Source organism: Papio anubis, chromosome 3, assembly GCF_008728515.1.
Source record: "Papio anubis isolate 15944 chromosome 3, Panubis1.0, whole genome shotgun sequence".
Lineage (NCBI taxonomy): Eukaryota > Metazoa > Chordata > Mammalia > Primates > Cercopithecidae > Papio > Papio anubis.
The window spans coordinates 119,925,980-119,950,119 of NC_044978.1; the positions used below are offsets into that span (position 1 = coordinate 119,925,980).

Sequence of the window (24,140 nt, forward strand, 5' to 3'; positions counted from 1 at the left end):
TAATTAATAAGATAATAAACTCTCAAATAACCTGTAGAAAGAAGTTTGCCAAAAGTGCCTGAAGTTAATATACATATTCATATTTCAACCAAAATACTCCTGGCAGTGAGGAAGCAAAGGGACATCTTTAACTTTTTTGATCTGTGTCCCAAGGGGAGAAATAAATATATGTTGAGGTCCAAGGCTAGCAACAGAAGATTGACTGGGTTACATGGGTCCAATCTCAGTAGTTTCCAATAACTGAGTTTTCACTGTTGCTTTTTGTTAAAGGCAGGTTTGCTCGTATTTCTGCTATTCAATCCACACAATTCAGACTTCTAATTATAGGGCTAGGAGACACTGCCTCCACCAGCACTAAGGTGAATTTCTCCCACTTGAATATGTATATGAAAGTAAGGATGTTTTTAAAGAAGGCTCAGGACTAAACTGGTGAACACTGTATAGACAGAATAAAACATATGCTCTTTTACCAGGAGGAAGTATGTACTCACAGGATTAATGTCCACAAATGTCTCATGGTCTTCCTTATTTGGGTGCATGCCTTCTATGGCAGAAACAAACCTCTCATCTGCTTGGTAAAAGTGTGGGAAAGACATAATGATGGGTGCACCTGCGTTTGAAGGAAAACAGAAATGAATGATGCTGTTCTTAAAATCTAAGCTGAATGTAAAAGTTCCTGGCCACAGCCTGGTTCCTAAAGAAAAATTTAAAAGCTACATATAAATTAACTTGGGCAGGCTAAAACACCATTCTTTACCTCCTAGTTCAGGATTTATACTTCATTTTCTGACATCTCATTTACCCCCAATTTTTTATTCCTCATTATATACTGAAGTTCAGGCTGAATTATTTATTCTTCAACATATATTTACAGAAGTTAAAGTGCTTCATATACATTATTTTAATTAATGCTCCCAGCAGCCCAATGAAGTTAGAACTATTAGCCTCACTTTACATTTGAAGAAAGTGAGGTTCACAAAAGTTACAAAATTTACCCAGGGACAGCTAGCCATCAGGTTATGACAGCAGAATACTAAGTGAATGAGGGGTATTGTACCTCAAAGCACTAGTTTCAACTACAATTCTCTAGGAGTAAGTGGGCTTTTTATTTCTTGTTATTTCTAAAATTTAAAAAAAAATTGTGGTGGTTTTTTTTTTCTTTTTTTTTTAACCAAAGATAGGCACAATCTCAGCTCACTGCAACCTCTGCCTCCCGGGTTCAAGTGATTCTCCTGCGTCAGCCTCCCAAGTAGCTGGGACTACAGGCATGCGCCACCACACCCAGATAATTTTTTTGTATTTTTAGTAGAGACAGTGTTTCGCCATGTTGGCCAGGCTGGTCTCAAACTCCTTACCTCAAGTGATCTGCCCACCTCAGCCTTCCAAAGTGCTGAGATTACAGGCTTGAGCCACCACACCTGGCTTATATAATTTTTTAAGAGTTAGCCTGGTTGTGGTTGTGCTATACACCCAGCCTCTAACCAGATCACAAAGATTCTGGGTTTTTTTCCTTTCCTATTCATTTTAAGAACCAAATAAGTGCTTATGTTATAAATTTAATGTGTATATATATATATATAACCAAATAGGGAAACAAGGTACTAAGGAAACCTATTCTTGATCTGGCTATTGAAAAGAAGAGAGGGACCCAATATTGCTGCCAGGGCAATATATTTTTGGAGAAAGGAGCTTATCGGCAACTTATTTAAATTTGCTTACATATCCACCAGCCCATGGCTCAAGGAACACATCACACATGCACATGCATTTTGCTGTTTACTGCTGAACAGTTCCAGAAAATCATGACTTCCTTCTTTGTGACCTATAATGACCTCGAAAACGTATTTTTAAAATCTGTTGATGGCTTATTAAGGACCACTGTCCCGAGTGTTTTACATACATTATTTCTAACTCTCACACAACCTCAAGAAGCTATAACCACCTCCATTTTATTAATGAGAAAACTGATGTCTGGAACCCTCCTTAATAAACTTTGGCCAATTTGCCAACAAATAGAATAGGATTCAAACCCAGATCTGCCTGACTCCAGAACACTCACTCATCCTGTTATCCAAAATGTTCCCCTGTAGAATTCAAAACACTGGAGGATGATCCTGGAGAGTTTCACCACAGTCCCAATTTGGGAATATATAACAGAGGAAAAGGATTGTAGCAAGAAGTTTAAATGTGTAAAGTAGAATATTTCTGTTGATTCTGGCATCAGTTTCTTGAGGAAATAGAATTTAATAAAAACAGCAAGAGAAAATATATCTACATTTTTGCTTTGAGCCAGATGCACACCAGATGAGGGGGCAGGGACACTGTTTCAGGACTATTCACCAGTAAGGCAATGGGGGAGATCACAACCAGGAACTTGTCCCCATGCACCCTTGGTCTTTATCTCCAGGTAAAGGGCACCATGTTCCCTCGCACAATGGTCCCCAAATACCTAGACGCCATGTTTATGGAAATCACTTGTTAAAAGTGTAGATTCTGGGGCCCTGGTATGTTCAACATGGGACCCTAGGACATACGTGTGTGTGTGTGCATGCTTGTGCACATGTGTGTGTATACCTACATATTATATACATACCTAGTATATTAAAATATAGCAAATATATGTATATGCAGATATATGCATATTTATATAACTATATAATTTGTTAATACATTCATATATTAACAAATATATTAACATATACATACATAAATATATATATACACACACGTGGCTGTTAAACCTAGTCTTCAAGATGAAGAAAATACTTTTGTCAGTTGTATATTATATATATACTATATAATACATACACTATATATAATATATGCACAATATAATATATACACTATATATAATACATATGTAACATATATATAATATATATACACATATAAAAATTTTTTTTGGATACTCTGTTGCCCAGGCTGGAGTGCAATGTTGCAATCATAGCTCACTGCAGCCTTGAATTCCTGGGCTCAAGCGACCCTCCAGCCTCAGCCTCCTGAGTATCTGGGACTATAGGTGTATGCTGAGCTATGACCAGCTAATTTTTAAATTTTTTGTTCAGATGGGGTCTCCCTGTTGCCCAGCAGGTCTAAACTCCTGGCCTCAAGTGCGCCTCCTGCTTCAGCCTCCTAAAGGCTTAGGATTACAGGCATGATCCACTGTGCCTCACCAACATATTTTAATAACTCTCCAGATAATTCTGATGTCAGGCCAGGTGTGGGGGTCACTGCCCTCTCAGACAAGGATCAGGAGGTATACTGCTGACCTCAGACTTATTCCAAAATGATATCTTATTCTTTTTTGTTTTCTTTTTTAAAAGATGGAGTCTCGCTATGTTGCCCAGGCTAGAATCAAACCGGACTCAAGCAACTCTTCCACCATAGCCTCCTGAGTAGCTGAGTCTACAGGCACACACCACCATGCCAGGCCTGAAAGGAGATTTTAAAACGAGTTAATACGGGAGCAAAAGTGAGCACATTACTTTATTCAGGAGAAAGGGACTACAGAGAGAGCTCTCCAAAGAAACTTTAGAGAGGAATTATAGCCAAAGAGGGAATCACAGGGCAAATATGAGAAGACCCTGAGTTCCGCCAGAGATCTGCTCAGAGGGAGGAGTCGCATCCAAATCCTGTTACCTCTCTGAGCCCGTTTCCCCACTTATAAAAACAGGCCACTGAATATCTACCATCTGTAAGGTCGTTGTGAATAATTCTGTAACTTGTGGCTATTAAAACTACTCTTGAAGATGAAGAGAATAGTTTTGTCAGTTGTGCCACTGATAATTCTGCCTCATTCACGGAAAGGAGCAGAGTAGCTCTGACCTTAAGAAACACTGGGACATTTGTGTCAGGGTTTAAAACTAACTCTGCTTCAAAATCACTGAGAATCTTTGCCATGATATGCACTTTCTTAAAACCGAGTTGTCCACTTTTTCTTTTAGCATCTGTTTTTGGCCGGGAGGTGCGGAATCACTCTATTGCTCAGGCTGGCATGCAGTAGCACAATCATAGCACACTGCAACCTCAAACTCCTGGGCTCAAGCAATCTCTCTGCTTCAGCCTCCTGAGCAGCTGTGACTACAGGTGTGTGCCGCCACACCCAGCTAATTTTTTATTTTTTATTTTTTTGTAGAGACAGGGGTCTTGCTATGTTGCCCAGGCTGATCTTGAACCCCTGGACTCAAGCAATCCTCCCACCTCAGCCTCTCAAAGCGCCGGGAACACAGGCATGAGCCACTGTGCCCAGACTCAGCATTGTTTTGAACATTGAAATCAGTTAATGTTTTGCATGTATTAACTACATGCAAATATGTAAAGCACTTAGGACAGCGACTGGCATACATCAGGTGCTTAGTAAACATGAGCTATTATTACTGTTAAGACTTCTAAACCACTGTCCAGAAAAAAAACACGACATGGCATTCTAGAAATAAAAAGCATCACAGAAAAGCCAATAATTTTTTTTACCATTCAATAGCCATGTTATGAAACATTATTCTTGAAAGAAACTGATCTTTCTATTGGGCTGACAACATATTCTTTTCTGTTTGTTTTGTTTTTTTAGAGACAGGGGTCTCACTATGTTGCCCAGGATGGACTTGAGAACTCCTGGGCTCAAGTGATCATCCCACCTCAGCATCCTTAGTAGCTGGTAGTGTAGGTGTGTGCCACTATGCCCAGCTACATATTCTTTGTTGAACTCCAATCCTTCTGCATTCTTGACACCCCTATCATACCCCCTCTCTTGAGTTCTTACCATTCTTGCAGATGCTGACATTCAGAACTCCTGAGCCCAGGCAGTTTCCCTCAGGTATACAGAAGCCAGCATTGTCTGACGTATTAGCTAATATTTCTGCAGGAACTTTATAGCGAAAGGCAGGCAGTCCCTGTACACTCTCATAATCACTGAAAGTAATATACACTGACCTGTTAGGATGTAAGAATAAAAAGTGAATGTGGACTCTGGTCATTGTAATCTGCCCCAAATTCACAAGTTAGCAACAGTTCTCAGGTACAACGTGGCCAGAAGCTCATAGGGTAAGTAGAAAAGAATGTTTGGAAGGCATTCTGTCAGCTCAATGTGTAATAAAGCAGAAGATGAATTGTAGTGAAAGGTGTTTAAGTGGTAGCAATGGAGGTATTATCCAAACAAGAAAGAACAATATGTGGTAGAAAATTAAGATGATAACATTTAGAATGGAGACTCACATAAAAAGTAAGAGGCCTCTAGACCTGCATGGACACATGCCAGTGCAGACGGGTCACCGGCAAAGCCAGGAAAACTAGGGCATGGCAGAGCCAAAGCTAAGGTAGAACAGGCAGCGATGGCTGTGGCCTCGTAGGGGCACTTGAAAAGTGTCACACTGGGCAGATATTTTATTAGAATATACGCTTTGATATTCATTCCTTCCCCCCACCAAAAAAAAAATCAGATTCCATGTTTTGCCCCAGTCATTTATTTAAATGGAGTTCAATGTAATTCTGCCTTTCATTCTTACTGATTTCAAACATGGTCCCATGTAATATGACCACTGCTTACACTGCATAGTGCCTCACAGACCACTTCGATGTACAGTCACCAGTGAGCCTTCAGCCCCTCCTGTGAAGGCTGGCTGGAATAGCCTTCTGGGCCTCAGTTTTTCATCTCTGAACCAGAGCTGTTGATACATCTCTCGCAAGGTTGTGAATAACATAGGTGGTTTCACTGCACGAACCACCCCCACAGCATTTTTTAAGGAAATATTTTAGGCACCAGAAAGCGAAAAAATATTCTAACAAATACCTTTGTATCCGCCACTTAGACAAATAAAAATTATATTATGGATATAACCAAACCTATCTACATGATGCTCTTGATTCCATTCCGTCTCTGTCTCCCCTGAGGACACCACTCTCCTGAAATATGGACAATAGTATCCTCTATTTGGCTTCCATGTAGAGACGACCTATTGACTGGAAGTAGGCCAGGTCAATTTAAGCTTGACAGAGCATATCATAGTAACTAACAGCCAACACTTAATATTGGTTACTGTGTGACAAGCCCTGGGCTAAGTATTTTACTAATACTAACTCATTTGTCCTCATAACTTCTAACATAGTTAACAATTTCTATCTTTGTTTTACAAATGAGGAAAGTGAGGTACAGAGTGGTTAAGTAATTTGCCCAAGGTCACACAGCTATAAGTGGTACAGCTAAGATTCAAACCAACAGTCAGGAGTCTGTGCTGTGAACCAGTACACTATACTGTCTCGATGTGCCATCAGCATGTATCACTGATTAAGCATAAATATCCATGCATAATAAGTGTGTCTGCATATATTCCTCATGCTTTTAGTGGTCTTGCAGTGAAAGACCTTATTTTTAAAAAAGAACTTATCTTTAAAGCTTTTACCTGCAAAAATCAGATGGGAAGACATAAAGGACCTCATCTTTGGTTATTAGTGGGTGAAAAGAATCTCCATCTGTTCCATTAATCATATTGCACTTGTCTGTTATCCACCAGTCAAGTGACCTATAATTGATAAGCGCAAGAAAGAGTAAAGATGATGACATTTGAGTTTAGATTCTCTTAAACGGTCAGGACTTTGCAAGATTTAACTGGAGCTATCTACCCACAGTATCTTCTCCATACACAGACACAACAGTGTTAATTAGATCAAGGGGGAGAAAAAGTAGGTCCCTGGCCCCAAATCAGTTTTCATAGAAGCAATGGCCAAATAGCCCAAAACATGTGGTGGTTTGAAAAGTATTTGTGCTGTAGCTACTACACATCACTCAATGACTACTAAGCAAGAGTGGGAAGTTTCACTGGCCTGTAATTCATGCCTGGCCATGATAAATCTACAAATCACTAATATTTACTCTGTAAGATGTTTTACCACCACCTTGATATGTAGAATAATAATTACAAGACTGTTTACATGTTTTTATATTTTTCATCCAAAAAAGGCTAAACACATTTTTTAAACAATGTAGAAGTAGATATGTAGTTTAAATGAAAACTGAAAAAATAATTCCACTGATAAATCATTAGACTTACGTTTTCCCATTCCATTCCACAATCTTTGTAAAGTTAAGATAATTGTCTTCTCCAGTTAGAAAAACATAGTCTCCATCATTAGTCCCATTTTTCTGAAAATACGTGAATATGATCATTGAAAGTAACTGCGATAATTTGATGACAACTTGGCTAGGCTATGGTGCTCAGTTGTTTGGTCAAACACTAGCCCAGATGGTGCGGTGAAGGTATTTTGTAGGCGTGATTAGTATCTACAATCAGTTAACTTTAAGTGAAGTTACCCTCAATGAGTGGCGGGGCCCCATCCAATCTGTTCAAAGCCTTACAAGCAAAAACAGAGGTTTCCTAGAGGAGGATTCTCCCCAAGACTGCAACACTGAAATTCTGTCTGGATTTCCAGGTTGCAGCCCGCCCTACAGATTTCAAACTCAAGACCACATCATCAACTTTTACCTGAGTTTCCAGCTGCTGGCATGCCCTATGGATTTCAGACTTACTAGCTCCCATAATCATATAAGCCAATTCCGTAATATAAATTTCTTTCTCTCCCTCTTTCTCATCTCTATATACACACCCTCTCGATTCAGTTTCTCTGGCAACCCTAACTGATACAGTAACTAAAAAGTTTAATCTTCATGAAACTCTCCTACTAGGGCCTAACTGCTACACAAGACTGAACCAGGACCAGAAAATAGTGACTATTTTGCTAAATACTATATTAACCATATTATTATTTTATGGTTTTAAAAAGTAGGAGCTCAATTTTAAAATGGGCAAAGGATTTGAAGAGACATTTCCCAAAAGAAAATATAATAATGGCCAAAAAGCACATAAAAACATGTTCAGCATCATTAGTTATTAGGGAATTGCAAATCAAAACCACAATGAGATACCACTTCACACCCACTAGGATGGCAATTAAAAAAAAAAATAGTAAGCGTTGGTGAGGATGTGGAGAAATTGGAACCTTTATACATTGCTAGCAGGAATATAAAAATGTTGCCGTCACTGCAGAAAAGAGTTTGTCAGTTCCTAAAAAAATTAAACAGAATTCACAGGACTCCAAAATTCCACACCTATGTATATACTCAAGAGAATTCCACTTCAAGGTATATACCCAATGTTCATACAAAAGCCTGTATGAATAAATATTCATAGCAGCACTTCTAATAATAGCCAAGAAGGAATACAACCCAAATGTCCATCAACTGATAAATGGATAAGCAAAATGTGGTATCCACACAACAGAATATTCCTCAGTTATAAAAAGGAATGGAACACTCATACATGCTAGAACATGGATGAACCCTGACAACATTATACTACATTTAAAAAGCAGACACAGAAGGGCATATATTATATGATTCCATTTATATGAGATGTCCAGAATATGCAAATTCACAGAGCCAGAAAGTAGACAGTGGTTGCCAAGGCCTGGGAGAGTAAGACGGGAATAGGAGTAACTGCAAAGAGAGTATGCAGTGTCTTTTTTGGGATAATGAAAATGTTCTGGAATTAGCAGTAATGGTTGCACAACCTTGTGATTATACTAAGGACTACTGAATTGTACATTTTAAAATGGTAAATTTTACAGTAAGTGAATTATTTCTCAATAATAACAAATTTAAAAGCGTAAGTCCAGGACCAGGACCAATTATACCAGAATAGCTACACTGGAAGAAGGTGGTATTAATATAGTCCTATTTTCAATTAAGGTTTCTTCAATTGCATATTCTCTCCAAGTTATACTTCTTAAGGGCACATACAGACACTATATATTCCTAAAATTCTTTATCTGGGCATGTAGCTATGATTTCTCAGAAACAGCACAGGTAGTAGCTCCTCTATAATAATAGGAGTGAACAATTGTTGAGTATAATATTCCTGGCTCTGGTCTAAAATTTTTGCACGAATCATCTCATGAAATCCTCACAACCACATAAGATAGTGTGGCTATCAGTCTGGTGAATTCAATGATGTAAAAACAAAAAAGCAAGTTATATAATGCAAATTATCTGAGAAACGGTGAGATATTAGCAACAAGATCTATCTGGCTGATGGACTGCAGCCACTGGGACCAAAAGGGCCTCAAGGGAACCTTTGCATAATATCTCTCAGTAGGAGGCTCTCTTGAAATTATTTCCAGAAGGAAGGTTCAGTCCGGGCTTGACAAGAAATCTGTGCTTCCTCTGGTCCTGTGAAGCTGTGTTCCTCTGAGACAGGACCCTCTAGGGAACTCCTGTCTGGTCTGCTTCTCCAGAATGATGCATTCAGAGTTGGTGAGGCCCTACTTTTAGGACTCCTGTCTCTCACGCAGATAATTTTTTAAAACTTGCTCACAATTCTGTTTTAACAATTTCTAAGTTTAGTATAACCCTGAAGGCCCAGGGACACAATTATTGCTGTTTGCCATAAAAACTGGAATGCTACAGCATTACATAAAGAGGCAGAGCCAGAAAACAGCTTCAAATTTAAAGCTGAGGAGACTCATCACAATCCCAGAGCACACCCCTCATCTAATACTCTTCCTTCCTGGGGTTACTTTATCTTTTACCAACTTCCCAACTATCCACTGCACTCACGGGGTTTTTTTTTTTTTTGACGGAGTCTTGCTCTGTCACCCAGGCTGGAGTGCAGTGGCGTGATTTCAGCTCACTGCAACCTCTGCCTCCGGGTTCATGCAACTCACCTGCCTCAGTCTCCTGAGTAGGTGACATTACAGGTGTACATCACCACATCTGGCTAATTTTTGTATTTTTAGTAGAGATAGAGTTTTGCCATGTTGGCCAGGCTGGTCTCAAAGTCTTAACCCTCAAGAGATCCACCCACCTTGGTCCCCTCAAGTCCTAGGATTACAGGCATTAGCCACCGCACCCGGCCTCAAGTTTTTTTTATTTCCAAAAAACACTCCATTTTTCACATACTCTACAAGATATCTTAACTTCTTGTTAAGTTAAGGCAATTTCTAGAAGAAACTGAAAGTTAATCTGGCTTGGGGTGCCCCTACCCGCTGTCAGCTAAAAAAAAGAGGTTCTGAAAAGAAAAATCGACTTACCTCGTAGAATAGGCCAAAATAGGGAGAGATGTCAGGCCTGAAAACATGGATAAGGGACAAGATTTCATCTTTGTAGCCCCAGAGCAATTCGTCAACTGTGTGAGTCACAAAGAGCTTCTGCTGATAGGCTTTCAACATGGCCTCGATGATCTCCCTGAGGAAGTGGACCTGGGACCACTCTATGACAGTCTGCGGAGCAGAGGTATATTAAGACAGCAGCATCCCCTCCAAAGCACCCCCACCCACTCTCTCCTACTACCCCTCAGCAAAGTGGGTTGGAAATACAAATGTAAAGGTTGAGATTAAATAGCTGAAAAATCAGTCAGCTCCTTTCTGGCTGCATATGGAAGACAAAGCCTCTTTTCTGTCCTTTCTCAGTACTACATTTTGTAAGTGTAATATTTACAAAGAGACCATTTGCAGGCTCTGAGTTATCCAGACACCCCAACAGGGGAAAAGCTCTTGTAAACATGTCGGCACCTTTGGCCACAAGGTGGCGCTATCTTCCTCCTGAGCAGGGCCAGAGGCTCATTATAAACCCCACCTACACCCCTGGGATTAGGCGGCAGGGACCTAATACTGTCTAGGTCCTGGGTCCATCATCAGTGTCCAGCTGCATATGGAGCGGTCACCTAGGGGTTAGGGTGGGAGAGTCGGAGGGGGTTGGTGTAGGTGAATTAGAATGTTTACTGGGCCAGGAACAGTGGTTCACGCCTGGAGTCCCTGGCCGACACGGGAGGATCCCTGGAGCCCAGGAGGTAGAAGCTTCAGTGAGCTGTGATGGAGCCACTGCACTCCAGCCTGGGTGACACAGCAAGACCCTGTCTCAAAAACACTAATAATAAATTAATTAATTAAATTTAAAAAAAGAACGTCTCATGGGTCTCAGTATAGAATAGATGTAGAATAGGTGTCATTATTAGGTGGAATTACCACTATAAACAGAGCCCATTGAAATCACAGTAAGCTGTACTCAGCCCAGTCTATTGATTTCTGCTGTCAATTTATGAATTTTGAGAATATCAAATCCAACATAAAAATCTGAAGTAAGAAATGGTATACAAATTTCACTGATAGAATTTCTGAATGAAAACAAGGGGCAAATAAACATTTTTAAAATTATGAGCTACCAAAAATTCCTAGGGGCATATTTATTTGAACAATTGCTAATCCTGAACACACAGGAAGAAACTGTGAAAACAAATCCTAAAATCTGAATTTTGTCATCATTTGAAAAGACCTTATTTGATAGATCTTAGAAAAAAGTCCAAGATGCACTTTAAAGAAAAGAAGAAAAAAAGTATTTTTCTTTTTATATATGTATATTTCAACATAACTTAATGGCTCCTAAATGTAAAATCATAAACAGCATTAACTTAGCTTTTTCCTTTCTTCCAAAATCCAAATTAATGGTATTAAAATGCCTACTTACCAATACAGGAATATTTAACGTTCTAATTAAGTCAATTTTAGGGTCTCCAACAGATTGGTCTCGTTCAAAAACATATGCCTTGTTGCTAACAGCAGATATTGTTGTCCCATTATCTCCAAATTGAACATTTGCTTTGTTTCTGAGCTCCCTAAAAGAAAGAAAGAAAGAAGGGTTTTATTTGAAAATAGGCACCACTTTAATAAGGAAGACTTTTCCTTTCTTTCAGCATCAAAGTTATATTTTCAGTATAACATTCCCAATATAACATTATACAGAGACTGCAGCTACTAAGCCTTAAAAAGCTGGAGACTGAAGCTATAATGTGGGAAGGAAACGAGGCCTAGGATAGAGTCTTCTCAAAAACTTTGTTTTCATTCTTTTCTTCCCTGATGAGGGAGGTGCAACAGTCAAGGGTCACCTTGACCAGGGAATCAAAATCAGTGAACTCTCTCCTGGGTTATGGTTTGGTCCTGAAGTATTTTCAAAATTTTCAATTTGGTTCATAGATTTAGTTTGAATTTCAGTTTGTTTACCAATGTCTTTTTGTTTCTAAATTGAATTAAATTGAAATTTTATTAAAAAAAATAATGCCCAAAGCTTAGTAAATTACAGGAATTCACTCCTGTTTCTTTTTTTGAGATAGGGTCTCGCTCTGTTGCCCAGGCTGGAGTGCAGTGGCATGACTACAGCTCACTGCAGCCTCAGACTCCTGGGCTCAAACAATCCTCCCACCTCAGCCTCCCAAGTAGCTAGAAGTATAGAAGCATGCCACCACACCCAGCTAATTTTTTTGTAGAGATGAGGTCTTACTATATTGCCCAGGCTGGTCTTGAACTCCTGGACTCAAGTGATCCTCCTACCTCGACCTCCCAAAATGCTAGGATTACAGGCATGAGCCACCACACTCGGTCTCTGTTTCTGATATACAGCACAGTTTGGTTCAAGTTAGTGTCCCCAAATGAAGCTTTAGAAAGTTCTTAGAAAGTGCCTGGTGCCAGGGCTGGGCCTAGAGTCAGTGTGAGTGATATAAGAGGTGCCAAAACAAGTAGTAATCAAGATAAATATTTTAATGCACTATTTATTAAAACCAAAATTTATGCCAAAAATTTATGATGAACAAAATTTTAAATAAAAACAAGATCTGATCTTTTGTTCATCAAATGCCTCACACTAGCCCTAGCCCTGCCTGGTGTTCGACAAATAGTAGGTGTTCGATAAATTCCAGTGACTTTAGTTTCTTTCCCTTTGTTTAACTTTCCTTCTTCCTAAACCAGCTAGGGTTATGATGTCTGACATGGTAGCCACTAATCACATGTGACTACTGAGCACTTAAACTGTGGCTAACTGGAATTGAGATTTGCTGTAAGTGTAAAATACACACAGAATTTCAAAAACAGTGCCAACCATTTTTCATATTGATTACATATTGAAATGATGCCATTTCAGTAATAATGGGTAAAATTAAAATATATTATTAAAATTAATTTTACCTGTTTCCTTCTACTTTTTAAAAAATGTGGCTACTAGAAAATCTTGAAATCTTAAATTACACTCGTGGTTCATGTAATATTTCTATTGGAAGAGCTAATTTAAGAGCACACGTTAGGAAGGCATTGGCCAGCTGGGCTACCCACACCTCCTCTGAGGCCTTTCCCAACCACAGTAGCACAGGGATTTTTCTCACCCACCTGTGGATGTCTGTACATGTCTTTAGCATTCAATTATAAACTTCTGAGTGACATCATTTAGATTGTGAAAGAATTATCATGTAGCCTCAGACTGCAAGCAAGCTGAAGGCTGAAACTTGTATGTAAAAATGCTCCTCGGTGATGATGGAGTTATGTCCCAATAAACCCATCATAAGTTGAAAAGATCCTAAGTTGAAAGTTTGTTTTTGATTCAACAACTTAGTATCTTTCCAATTTACGATGGGTTTATCTGGATGTAACTCTATCATCATTGGAGGGGCATACCAAATACATTATCACTTTCCCACCATTTCGAAGTCAAAAAATCATTTAAGTTGAACCATCATAAGTCAAGGACCGTCTGTATATTATATCTCTTCATACCTCTTAAATCCCTTCTAGATTTTAAAATAAAAACAGATGAGAAAATAAACAAATGCTTTCATACAATGCATAAAAATAAATGAGTCTTTGTATCTTCTCCAGTAGAAAAAAACAAACCATTTTTTTCTGTGCTCTCATACTGTAACAATTTACACAGAAGATTTCTGAGACTTCTGGTCATCATGAAGTGTGTGGCGTTTTCTCCCCACCAATAATTCTGCAGTGTCCTCCAATTCAATTCAATTCTGATACTTTCTACTTGGACATAGCATCAGACTCTACAGGTTGAGACTGCCTTCCACTTCCTATGCCAATCAAAAGCCCCGGGCTGTTTTACCTGTGCTGCCAAACTAATGGCTATAAATTGGCGTTCCCATCCCCCCATGCTTGGGCTCAATTAATTTGCTAGAGCAGCCCAGAATACTCAGGGAAACACTTACATTTTATTATAAAGGATATTACAAAGTACACAGATGAAGAGATGCGTTGGGCAAGGTATAGGGGAAGGAGCTCAGAACTTCCATGCCCTCCGCAGGCTCGCTACTCTCCAGGAATCCCCATGTTCGGCTCTCTGGAAACTCTCCAAATTCAGTCCTTTTGGTTTTTTTATGGAAGCTACATTATATAGGCATGATTGATTATATCACTGGTCATTTGTGATCAACCCAACTTTCAGCCCCTCTCCCCTCCTGGGAGGTTGGGGGATGGGGCTAAAAGTCCCAACCCTCTAATCCTGTCCTCTTCTTTCAGGACCAGCTCGTATCCAGGAGCCATAGAGGTGGCCAGTCATCAGTCAACTCACTAGCACACAAAAAGACACTTATCACTTAGGAGATTCCAAGGATTTTAGGAGCTGTATGCCAGGAAATAGAGGAAGACTAAATACATATTTCATCATATCACATGTCTATATCCTATACTCTGTCAAGTGTATAGAAGGAAGCACACTTCGTATCACATATACGCATATCACACATCATATCACACTAAGCACCAAGCTATGCCCACAAATCCTATAAATATCTGACACTTGCATATCTCTTCAAAGAGTTTAACCCACATTATTTTATTTTATTTTATTGAATCCTTACAAGTCTGTAGTACAAATAGAGCATGTAGTATTGCCCCACTTCACAGATGGGGACACAGAACACAGGCAGAAGAGTCGGAACTTGATCCCACGTCTTTCTCATTAGTACAAGGTGCTCCTCCCTCTGTATGAGACAACCTCTCGTAACAGGTACCTAAGAAACGCCTGTAGGATGAAACCAGCTAATGCCTCTAACAAATGCCTCTAACCAAAGCCAAATCTAAATGATAAATTACATGCCCTTCCAGTTTACAAAGAATATATTAAAAAATCTGATAGACACTTCCATGTTAAAACACTCACACAGCTTGAAGTTCGGTGTTTGCAGTGGACTTTTTGTTTATTAGACAACCATTCCCCTTTCTTCTGGTAATAGCCCTGATTTCCTTTCCTCTCTTGTACTGTACAGCTGTGTAAGACCATCGGTCGAGGGTGTTATGGGACCTAAGCTCAACCAATTCCTTTCCTCTGGCCTCTGAATCCTGAGCACAGTGCCTCAAGACAGAAAACACAGTGAAAGAGCCAGGCGTGGTGACCTGTACCTGTAGTGTCAGCTACTTGGGAGGCTAAGGTGGGAGGATGGCTTGAGCCCAGGAGTTTGATGTTACAGTGAGCTATGATCGTGTCACTGCATTCCAGCATGGGCAACAGAGCAAGACCATGTCTCTACCAAAAAAAAAATATATAATTTAAAAACAAAAAAACTCAGTAACACACAAGATTCTCCCTGGTGGCAGACACATGATGTGATGATCAATACATTCTCGTGACCTGGATCTTTAAAGCTGCCCTGCATCCTGCTTTTATCTTCCAAGCTGCTCTCCTTGATTCTGTTAACCTACTTTATAGCCTCCAAACAGATTCCCCGTTTACTTAAATTAGCCAGAAGTAGTTTATTTTGCTGATAACCAAAGAGCCTTCACTTAGAAATCATTAACTCAGTCTTTTTATAGATAAGAATATGTAGATTCAGGACCAATCAAAAGTGTCAGGGCCAGGTTAAGAATCCTGGTGACCTCACCTCTCATCCAGGGTATTCCCTGATTTTACACAGAGGTTAATTCACAGTAATTTATTGGCATATGGAGGAGGAAAGGAAATTTCAAAGTCAAACTTTTCTGTAAGCCAAGGCTGGTGCCTGCAGAGAGGGGCATATTGATCAGTTACTGTCCTACAAGATCAAAGAAGACCAAAGGAACTTTCAGAAATACAAACAAGAGTTTGAAAAAACAAAACAAAAACAACAACAAAAAACAAAGCAAATTTTTGGCCTAGGCAATTAAGGAACTATACTTAAAAGTACCCGGCATGGTCTCTGGTATTTAATAGATGCTAATGAATCTCAGACTACAGTGTAACATTTGTGAATTACTATGATGGTCCTTGTCATTAAGAAAAGGTTCAGTTATGCTCCATGAACTATTTAATCAGGTAGGAAAATTCATGGTTGGTTTTAGAAATAATTTTAGAAACAACAGACTGAGATAAGGAGTAGAAATCAAAACGAATAATTTGAATTAGGTGGAAAATTAACATCTGTATGTCTAATTCCTCGGAGGTGTTTGATAAATAGGATGCATATAATACTATCATAGAATCATTATCTTTCAGTCATATTGGTTCCTTCATTCACCTAATCCTCTGTTGAGAATTACTATTAAGAAGTGATTGAGCACACACTGGATACAAACTAGATTGAGATGTGGCTGGCAGGGTTGACTTTCAACCCTGGTTTCATCTTACTCACTGCTTCTGTGCTTCAGTTTCCTCATCTGTAAAATGGAGGTAATAACGTACTCACCTTGTAGGTTGTTATGAGAATGAAATCCACATAAATTCAGTTATCACACTACCTGGCACACCTGCTGCTTAGGAGGGATTAGCTACTGATACCACGTGCAACGGCTTGTGCTAAGCTCTCGAGATGGTGCGACATTAAGTCCTGGTTCTTGTCCTCCAAGAATCCACAGTAGAGCATGGGAGGCTGCCTTCAGAGGCCACCTCCCTCACAGTAAATGCGCTGTGGGCATACAGAGGAGGGAGGGATGGCGACTGGAAGGGGACTCCTGCAGGAGACACTTTTGCTTGATTCTGGAAAGAGTGGGCTTCTGCAGGTAGGAGGGTGGAGAGGGCGTTCTAGCAGAGGCAGCAGGAGGGCGAGGGCGGGCAGCACAGCATGAAAACACTTCCCACGTGGGGAGTGAGAAAGCTGTGGTCCTGGAGGAGGAGGACACGCTTTAAAAGACCATCACAGATCCAGGTGAGGCTGGGGTGATGAACACATCAATGTGGAAAGAGTACTGAAGTCTTAGGGTGACCACGGAGAAAAGGGAAAGCAAGGTGAGCTGGCCAAAGGCACAGGCTGAGAAGCCCCTACCCTTAACTTTGAGTACCCTGCCCACTCAGGTAACCGAAGGTGGCAACCTCTAGATACAAAGCAGGATACTGAGAAGAAGTGGTAGGAGCAGGATCGGGAGAAGACTCACCCACTTGTTGACAGTGTGCAAGAAACAGTTTCATTCCTGAAGATGGAAACATCTCCCTGGTCTCCCTGTCCCCAGGCAGTGACCCCTAGGCTCATGCAGGCAATTCACCTAATGTACCACGTGCATTTAATACTCACACATACCTGGTCACAACCTTTTGTGCATGATAAGATGGTATGAGAGATCTTTTTCTATTTTTTTTAACTTCTGAGCAGTTTAAGGATTTTTTTTTCAAAATCTGTTTCTATTTTGGCAAAACACACACAATTTTAGCTACCAATCTAAAAACACTATCAGAGAAAGGTGAGGCAAGTTTAGAAAAAAGGATACAGCATTCTCCTATAATAATGGAAACAATGATCATGGTGTTCCTAAATTTTTTATTATCCCTTTATGTTAAAAAAAATTTTTTATACAGCTTGGCTCAGAGATGGTTAAAGAACTAAAGGGTTAACAGGACAGAATTAGACAGTATAAACAAAATTCCTGCCTTTGCTAAATTGCAAGGGAGACACTTAGATCCTGAAGAAATTAAAAGTGGAAAAATAGAACTATAAGAAAATCAACTTGAACATCAAACCATTGAAGGGAGTAAAAGACTTTTAAAGCTCAGACATGACAGAAATGTTGAAAAAGAATAGACTTGACTACAATATATTTTAAAAATTAACAAAGCAAACAACGGAAAAACAGTTGCCCCAAATGAAACATAAAAAGTTCACAGAGTGGCATGAACGTTCCAGAACCCAGATAAGCAAATCAACAAAGGACAAGAACTAAAAGTGTGGAAACACAACTGGCTCGCAAACATGGGCAGAACATTCAATCCATGAGGTAACCAGAGGAGAAAATGAAAACGGATCTACATGTTCAGGAAAGGAACAGTTAGGTGTAGTAATACATTTACTCTACAAAATATAATCATCATTAAAATTCATTTGTATGAAGACAAAAATATAAAATTGAAAAATCCTATGCTATAACATTAGGTGAATAAAAAACATGTATATTTTATATGTGCACATGCGTATGTACATAGTATGATAATCATCTAAAACTCATCCATGGAAAAATGGCCGAGAAGATATCCACTAAAATGTTAGTTAGCATTGGTTATTTTTCCGACAGTGAAGCCATGGATAGTAATTTTTGTTCAAAACTTTACTGCATTTTCAAGTTGATCTTTAGTGATTATATATATGAAACACATATATATGTGTAATTTTAATAATATATAGTTTACACTCTTAAAGATAATGCTATATACATTATATATGTTGATATTTGAAAATCCAGTATTACTTGATATCAATGAATAATAAAATAACTTAAGATACAGCCCTTACATCTTCTTAAATAATACAAGCCTAAAAAAGAAATGAATAATTCAAATGGCAAAACTAAGAAACCCCAAAATAAGATATTTCACGGGATATTGTAAATTTAGCAAATACTTCTTAGAAATATGAAAATTAACTGGAAGTGCCCTTAGACAAACTGTTTTCTTTTTTAATCCTTGAAATGTTAAATGGTAGGCAAAATAGAAAAAGGTATCTGACAAGACAAAAAATAAACCTCAAAAAGGCTGCAGAAGCCATGGGATACCATGACTTGGATACAAACTTTATACAAATATGTCCCTGAGCAAAAGGATCATGAGGCCAATGAGCCTTGTATTCACAAACCTGTTCCAGGGCTGCTCAATCCGTAGCTTTACAAAAATGTAAATAATACACTCCATTCCTTAAAACAGACTGACTGGCTGTTATCAACATTTGGAACGCCCATCGTCTTTTTCCAAAAATATTACTATTCTGAACTCCCCAATATGTGAAAGGTTTGGGAAATGTGCCACTGTAAATCCTGTGTCAGATGAGTTGGGCCCACCTCCACAGCCCTGCTTGGCCCTTCCCCATCTCAGAGGTTTCCCACCACCACACCAATCCATACTAACTGGCGAAAGGGGCTACATGCCCTCCCCTTCCTTTGCCCCAGGCCCCCTGGCATATAATTGATGGAATCAGCTGAGTCAGTTGGGAGAAAACACTGGAGCAGGAGCTACTGGAATGTTCTGTCTTATCCAGCCTAAACAATAGCATCATAAAGCCACAAGTGACGGAAATCAAATCCAGTGAATGACTGCAAAAGGCACATGTAGAGACTAGCAGGCTCCACAGAGGGTTTGGACAGCTCCCTAAAAAGCCATGTTTTTCTACAAATTCCAGATCTCATGACCCACTTAGCCCTGTAAGGAGCTCTTAGCAGCCTGCACTGCACATGTGCATATTCCTAACAAAGCCATTCATTTTCAGGGCCTGATTCCCCTTTCTTGAACCTATACTTGGGTTTCCTGAACTAAGTCCTATGGTTCCGGCTATTAGGTAGGTGCAAAAAGTAACTACATTTTTTGTCATTACTTTTAAACACTTTTTAATAATTGTGTCCTATAGTGTTAAAAAGTTTTTCCACATGTGTCCTATGAATTTAAACCACAGTTGAAGATGTTTAATTCACATGTTCCACAAATATTCATTAAACAGTAGACAGTCAGAGACGAAAGGACTTGGTCACTGCACCCCATGGAGCTTCCAGTACATTGGGAAGAAAGACAGATACCTAAGCCAATTATTAAAATGCAGTTAGTCACTGTCATAATGGATGCACATATTTATTAGTCCGTCCTCACACTGCTAATACGGACATACCTGAGACTGAGTCATTTATGAAGGAAAGAGGTTTAATTGACTCACAGTTCAGCATGGCTGGGGAGGCCTCAGGAAACTTACAATCATGGCAGAAGGGGACACAAACATGTCCTTTTTCACATGGCAGCAGAAAGGAGAAGTGCCCAACAAAAGGGTTTTGCTTGTTTGTTGTTGTTGTTGTTGTTTGAGAGAGTCTTGCGTTGTCGCCCAGGCTGTCATTCGGTGGCGTGATCTCGGCTCACTACAACCTCTGCCTCCCAGGTTCAAGCGATTCTCCTGCCTCAGCCGGTGTGTGCCACCACACCCAGCTAATTTTTTTTTTATATATTTTTAGTAGAGACAGGGTTTTACTATCTTGGCCACGCTGGTCTTAAACTCCTGACCTCAAGCGATCCGCCCACCTTGACCTCCCAAAGCGCTGGGAATATAGGCACGAGCCACCACACCCGGCCAAAAGGGGTTTTTAAAAAGTCCCTTATAAAACCATCAGATCTCGTGAGAACTAACTCACTATCAAGAGAACAGCATGAGGGTAAATGCCCCCATGATTATATTACCCCCTTCTGGGTCCATCCCATTACATGCGGGGATTATGGGAACTACAATTCAAGCTGAGATTTGGCTGGCGGGGACACAGCCAGACCATATCAACATACCACTTTACAATTGCTATAAAGTGGTATACTTGACACATTTTTTTTTTTTTTTTGAGATGGGGGTCTTAATCTGTTACCCAGGCTGGAGTGCAGCGGTGCAATCTCAGCTCACTGCAACCTCCACCTCCCAGGCTCAAGCGACGCTCCCACTTCAGCCTCTCAAGTAGCTGGGGGCCACAGGCACATGCTACCACACCTGGCTAATTTTTTGTATTTTTGTTAAAGATGGGGTTTTGCCATGTTGCCCAGGCTGGTCTCAAACTCCTGAGCTCAAGTGATCTGCCCGCCTCAACCCCCCAAAGTGCTGGGATTATAGGTGTGAGCCACCGTGCCCAGTCTACTTGACATTTTAAATAAGATGTAACAGGGAGAGAGTATCCCAAGTCAGGCAAGTCTCAGGAGATAGCATTTGCACTAAGTAAGATGTGAAGGTCAAGAGAGGTAGCGCTGGGGAATTCATTCTTGACTGCAGCAACAGCATGAATATTGGCAAGGTAGTGTGTCTGGGGAGCTTATAAATCATGGGAGTGGCCAAACGCGGTGGCTCACGCCTGTAATCCCAACACTTTGGGAGGCCGAGGCAGGTGGATCACTTGAGGTCAGGAGTTCGAGACCAGCCTGGTCAACATGGTGAAACCTTGTCTCTACTAAAAATACAAAAAATTGGCCAGGTGTGGTGACACGCACCTGTAATTCCAGCTACGGGGGAGGCTGAGGCAGAAGAATCACCTGAACCTGGGAGACAGAGGTTACAGTGAGCCAAGATCGTGCCAGTGTACTCCAGCCTGGGAGACAGAATGAGACTCTGTCTCAAAAAAAAAAGAAAAAAAAAAAATCATGGGAATATGGTTGGAATTATGCTAATAGGGTAGCCACTAGCCACATATGGCTATTGCACATTCAAAATGTGGCTAGTCTGAAATGAAATGTTCTATAAGTGTAAAATGCACATAGGATTTCAAAAATAGTATAAAAAAGATTGTAAAGTGTCTCATTAATAATTCTAAATATTGGTAACATGTTGGAATGACCCTATTTTGGATAGTTTGCAGAGTCTCCATCACATCTTAAGGAACTTCATTTAAAAATAACAACAACAAACAATGGGACACTCAGATACTGATCCTGGTTCAACTTCTAATTGTCGCCAGTGGGAGAGCTTGAAATACAAACTTTCTCTACCCAGTACACAATGTTTCCTCAGGCATAAAACACATACAAAATGGCTTTTTAAAATGAGGACCCACGTATTTTCTTAGATTTCTTCATATAGCAACAGGGTTCATCTTTATAATTCTACATATTGACTTGTACAGACTAAAACAATTAATCCACAAAGACCAATAATATAGTTTTGGTGTCCCCTCCAAATCTCATGTTGAAATATGATCCCCAATGTTGTAGGTGGGGCCTGGTAGGAGGTGTTTGGGTCATGGGAAGGATTCCTCATGGCTTAGTGCTGTCCTCGTGATAGTGAGTGAGTTCTCACGAGATCTGGTTGTTGTAAAGTGTGGCACCTCTCCCCTCTCTTGCTCCTGCTCTGGCCATGTGACATGCCTGCTCCCCCTCTTCCTTCCACCATGATTGTAAGTTTCCTGAGGCCTCCCCAAAAGCCAAGCAGATGCCAGCATCATGCTTCCTGTAGAACCTGTGGAACTGTAGGCTAATTTTAAACTTCTTTTTTAAGTAAACCACCCAGTCTCAAGTCGTTTCTTTCTTTCCCTCCCTCCCTCCCTTCCTTGCCTCCCTCCCACCCTCCTTCCTTTCTTTCTTTTTTTTTTTGAGACGGGGCCTTGCTCTGTCACCCAGGCTAGAGTATAGTGGCATGTTCTCGCTCACTGCAACCTCTGCCTCCCAGGTTCAAGCAATTCTCCTGCCTCAGCCTCCTGACTAGCTGGGACTACAGACAGGCACCACCACGCCAGGCTAATCTTTGTATGTTTAGTAGAGGTGGGGTTTTGCCATGTTAACCAGGCTGGTCCCAAACTCCTGACCTCAAGTGATCCACCCACCTTGGCCTCCCAAAGTGCTAGGATTACAGGCATGAGCCACCGCACCCAGCCAGGTATTTCTTTATAGCAATGTAAGAACAACCATTCTATGGTACTCTCAGTACCATAGAAAAATGGTACTGAGAGTCAAATATTGCTATAAAGATAGCTGAAAAATGTGGAAGCAGCTTTGGAACTGGGTAATGGGTAGAGAATGGAAGAGTTTGGAGAGCTCAGAAGAAGACAAGAAGATGAGGGAAAGTTTGGAATGTCTTAGAGACTGATTAAATGATTGTCACCAAATTGCTGACAGTGAAGTTCAGGCTGAAAAGGTCTCAGATGGAAATGAGGAACTTACTGGGACTGGAGCAAAGTTCACATGTGTTATGCCTTAGCAAAGATCTTGGTCACTGTCACGTTCATGCCCCAGGGATCTGTGGAAGTTTGAACTTCATTGTGATGATATAGGATACCTGGCAGAAGAAATTTCTAGGCAGCAAAGCATTCAAGATGTCGCCTAGCTGCTTCTAACAGCCTACACTCAGATGTGGGAGTGAAAAAATGACTTAAAGTTGCAACTTATATTTAAAAGGGAAGCAGAACATAAAGGTTTGGAAAATTTGCAACCTGGGCATGTGGCAGAGAAAGAAAAAGCATTTCCACAGCCTGGGCAACATAGGGAGACTCTGTCTCAAAAAAAAAAGTTAAAAATTAGCCAGATGTGGTGGCACTTGCCTATAGGCCTAGCTACTTGGGAGGCTGAGGCAGGGGGATCCCTTGAGCCCAGGAGGTCAAGGCTTCAGTGAGCCATGATCATGCCACCACACTCTAGCCTGGCAACAGACTGAGACCCTGTCTCAGAAACAAAACAAAACAAATATTTTTGTGGGGAGATAAATTCAAGCAGGCTGTAGAGCAACCATTGCTAAAAAGATTTGCATAACTAAAAAGGAGCCAAGTGCTGATAGTCAAGACAATGGGGAAAAGGCCTTGAAAACATTTCAGAGATCTCTGAGGCAGCCCCTTCCATCACAGGCCCTGAGATCTAGGAGAACTGAGTGGTTTCAGGGACCAGGCCAGGGTCACCACTTCCCTGTGCTGTTTCCCACATCCCAGACACTCCAGCTCCAGCCATGGGGTGCAGGCACAGCTCGGGCCATTCCTCTGGAGGATGCAAGCTATAAGCTTTGGCAGCTTCCATGTGATGTTAAGCCTGCAGGAATACAGAGTGCAAGAGTGAAAGAGGCTTGGCATCCTCCACCTCAATTTCAGATGATATATGAGAAAGCCTGGGTGCCCCAGCAGAAAATGGCTCCAAGGGCAGAGCCCTCAAGAGAACCTCTACTAAGGCAGTGAGGAAGGGAAATGCAGAGCTGAAGGCTCCACACAGAGTCCCCACTGAGGCACTGCCTAGTGGAGCTGTGGGAAGAAGGCCACCATCCTCCAGACACCAGAATGGTAGAGCCACCATCAGCTTGCAATCTCAGCATAAAAAAACTACAGGGGTGGAGCTGCCTAAGGCCTTGGGAGCCCACCACTTGCACCAGTGTGCTCTGGATATGAAACATGAAGTCAAAGGAGACGATTTTGGAGCTTTATGATTTAATAACTACCCTGTTGGGTTTCAGACT

The 24,140-nt window shown here is 40.5% G+C and overlaps 1 protein-coding gene across 1 annotated transcript in view; it reads right to left on the reverse strand.

Moving 5' to 3' along the window:
• The window catches only part of SCARB2 (scavenger receptor class B member 2), a 56,182-nt gene that overhangs the window by 10,763 nt on the left and 21,279 nt on the right, over positions 1-24,140 (reverse strand). Inside the window, exons 3-8 of the mRNA XM_003898733.5 lie at positions 11,510-11,657; positions 10,078-10,266; positions 7,044-7,135; positions 6,396-6,515; positions 4,760-4,929; positions 492-610 (exon numbers count right to left, since the gene is read on the reverse strand). Of these exons, the coding sequence (XP_003898782.1) occupies positions 492-610; positions 4,760-4,929; positions 6,396-6,515; positions 7,044-7,135; positions 10,078-10,266; positions 11,510-11,657 (838 nt within the window). The remainder of the gene's footprint in view (positions 1-491; positions 611-4,759; positions 4,930-6,395; positions 6,516-7,043; positions 7,136-10,077; positions 10,267-11,509; positions 11,658-24,140) is intronic.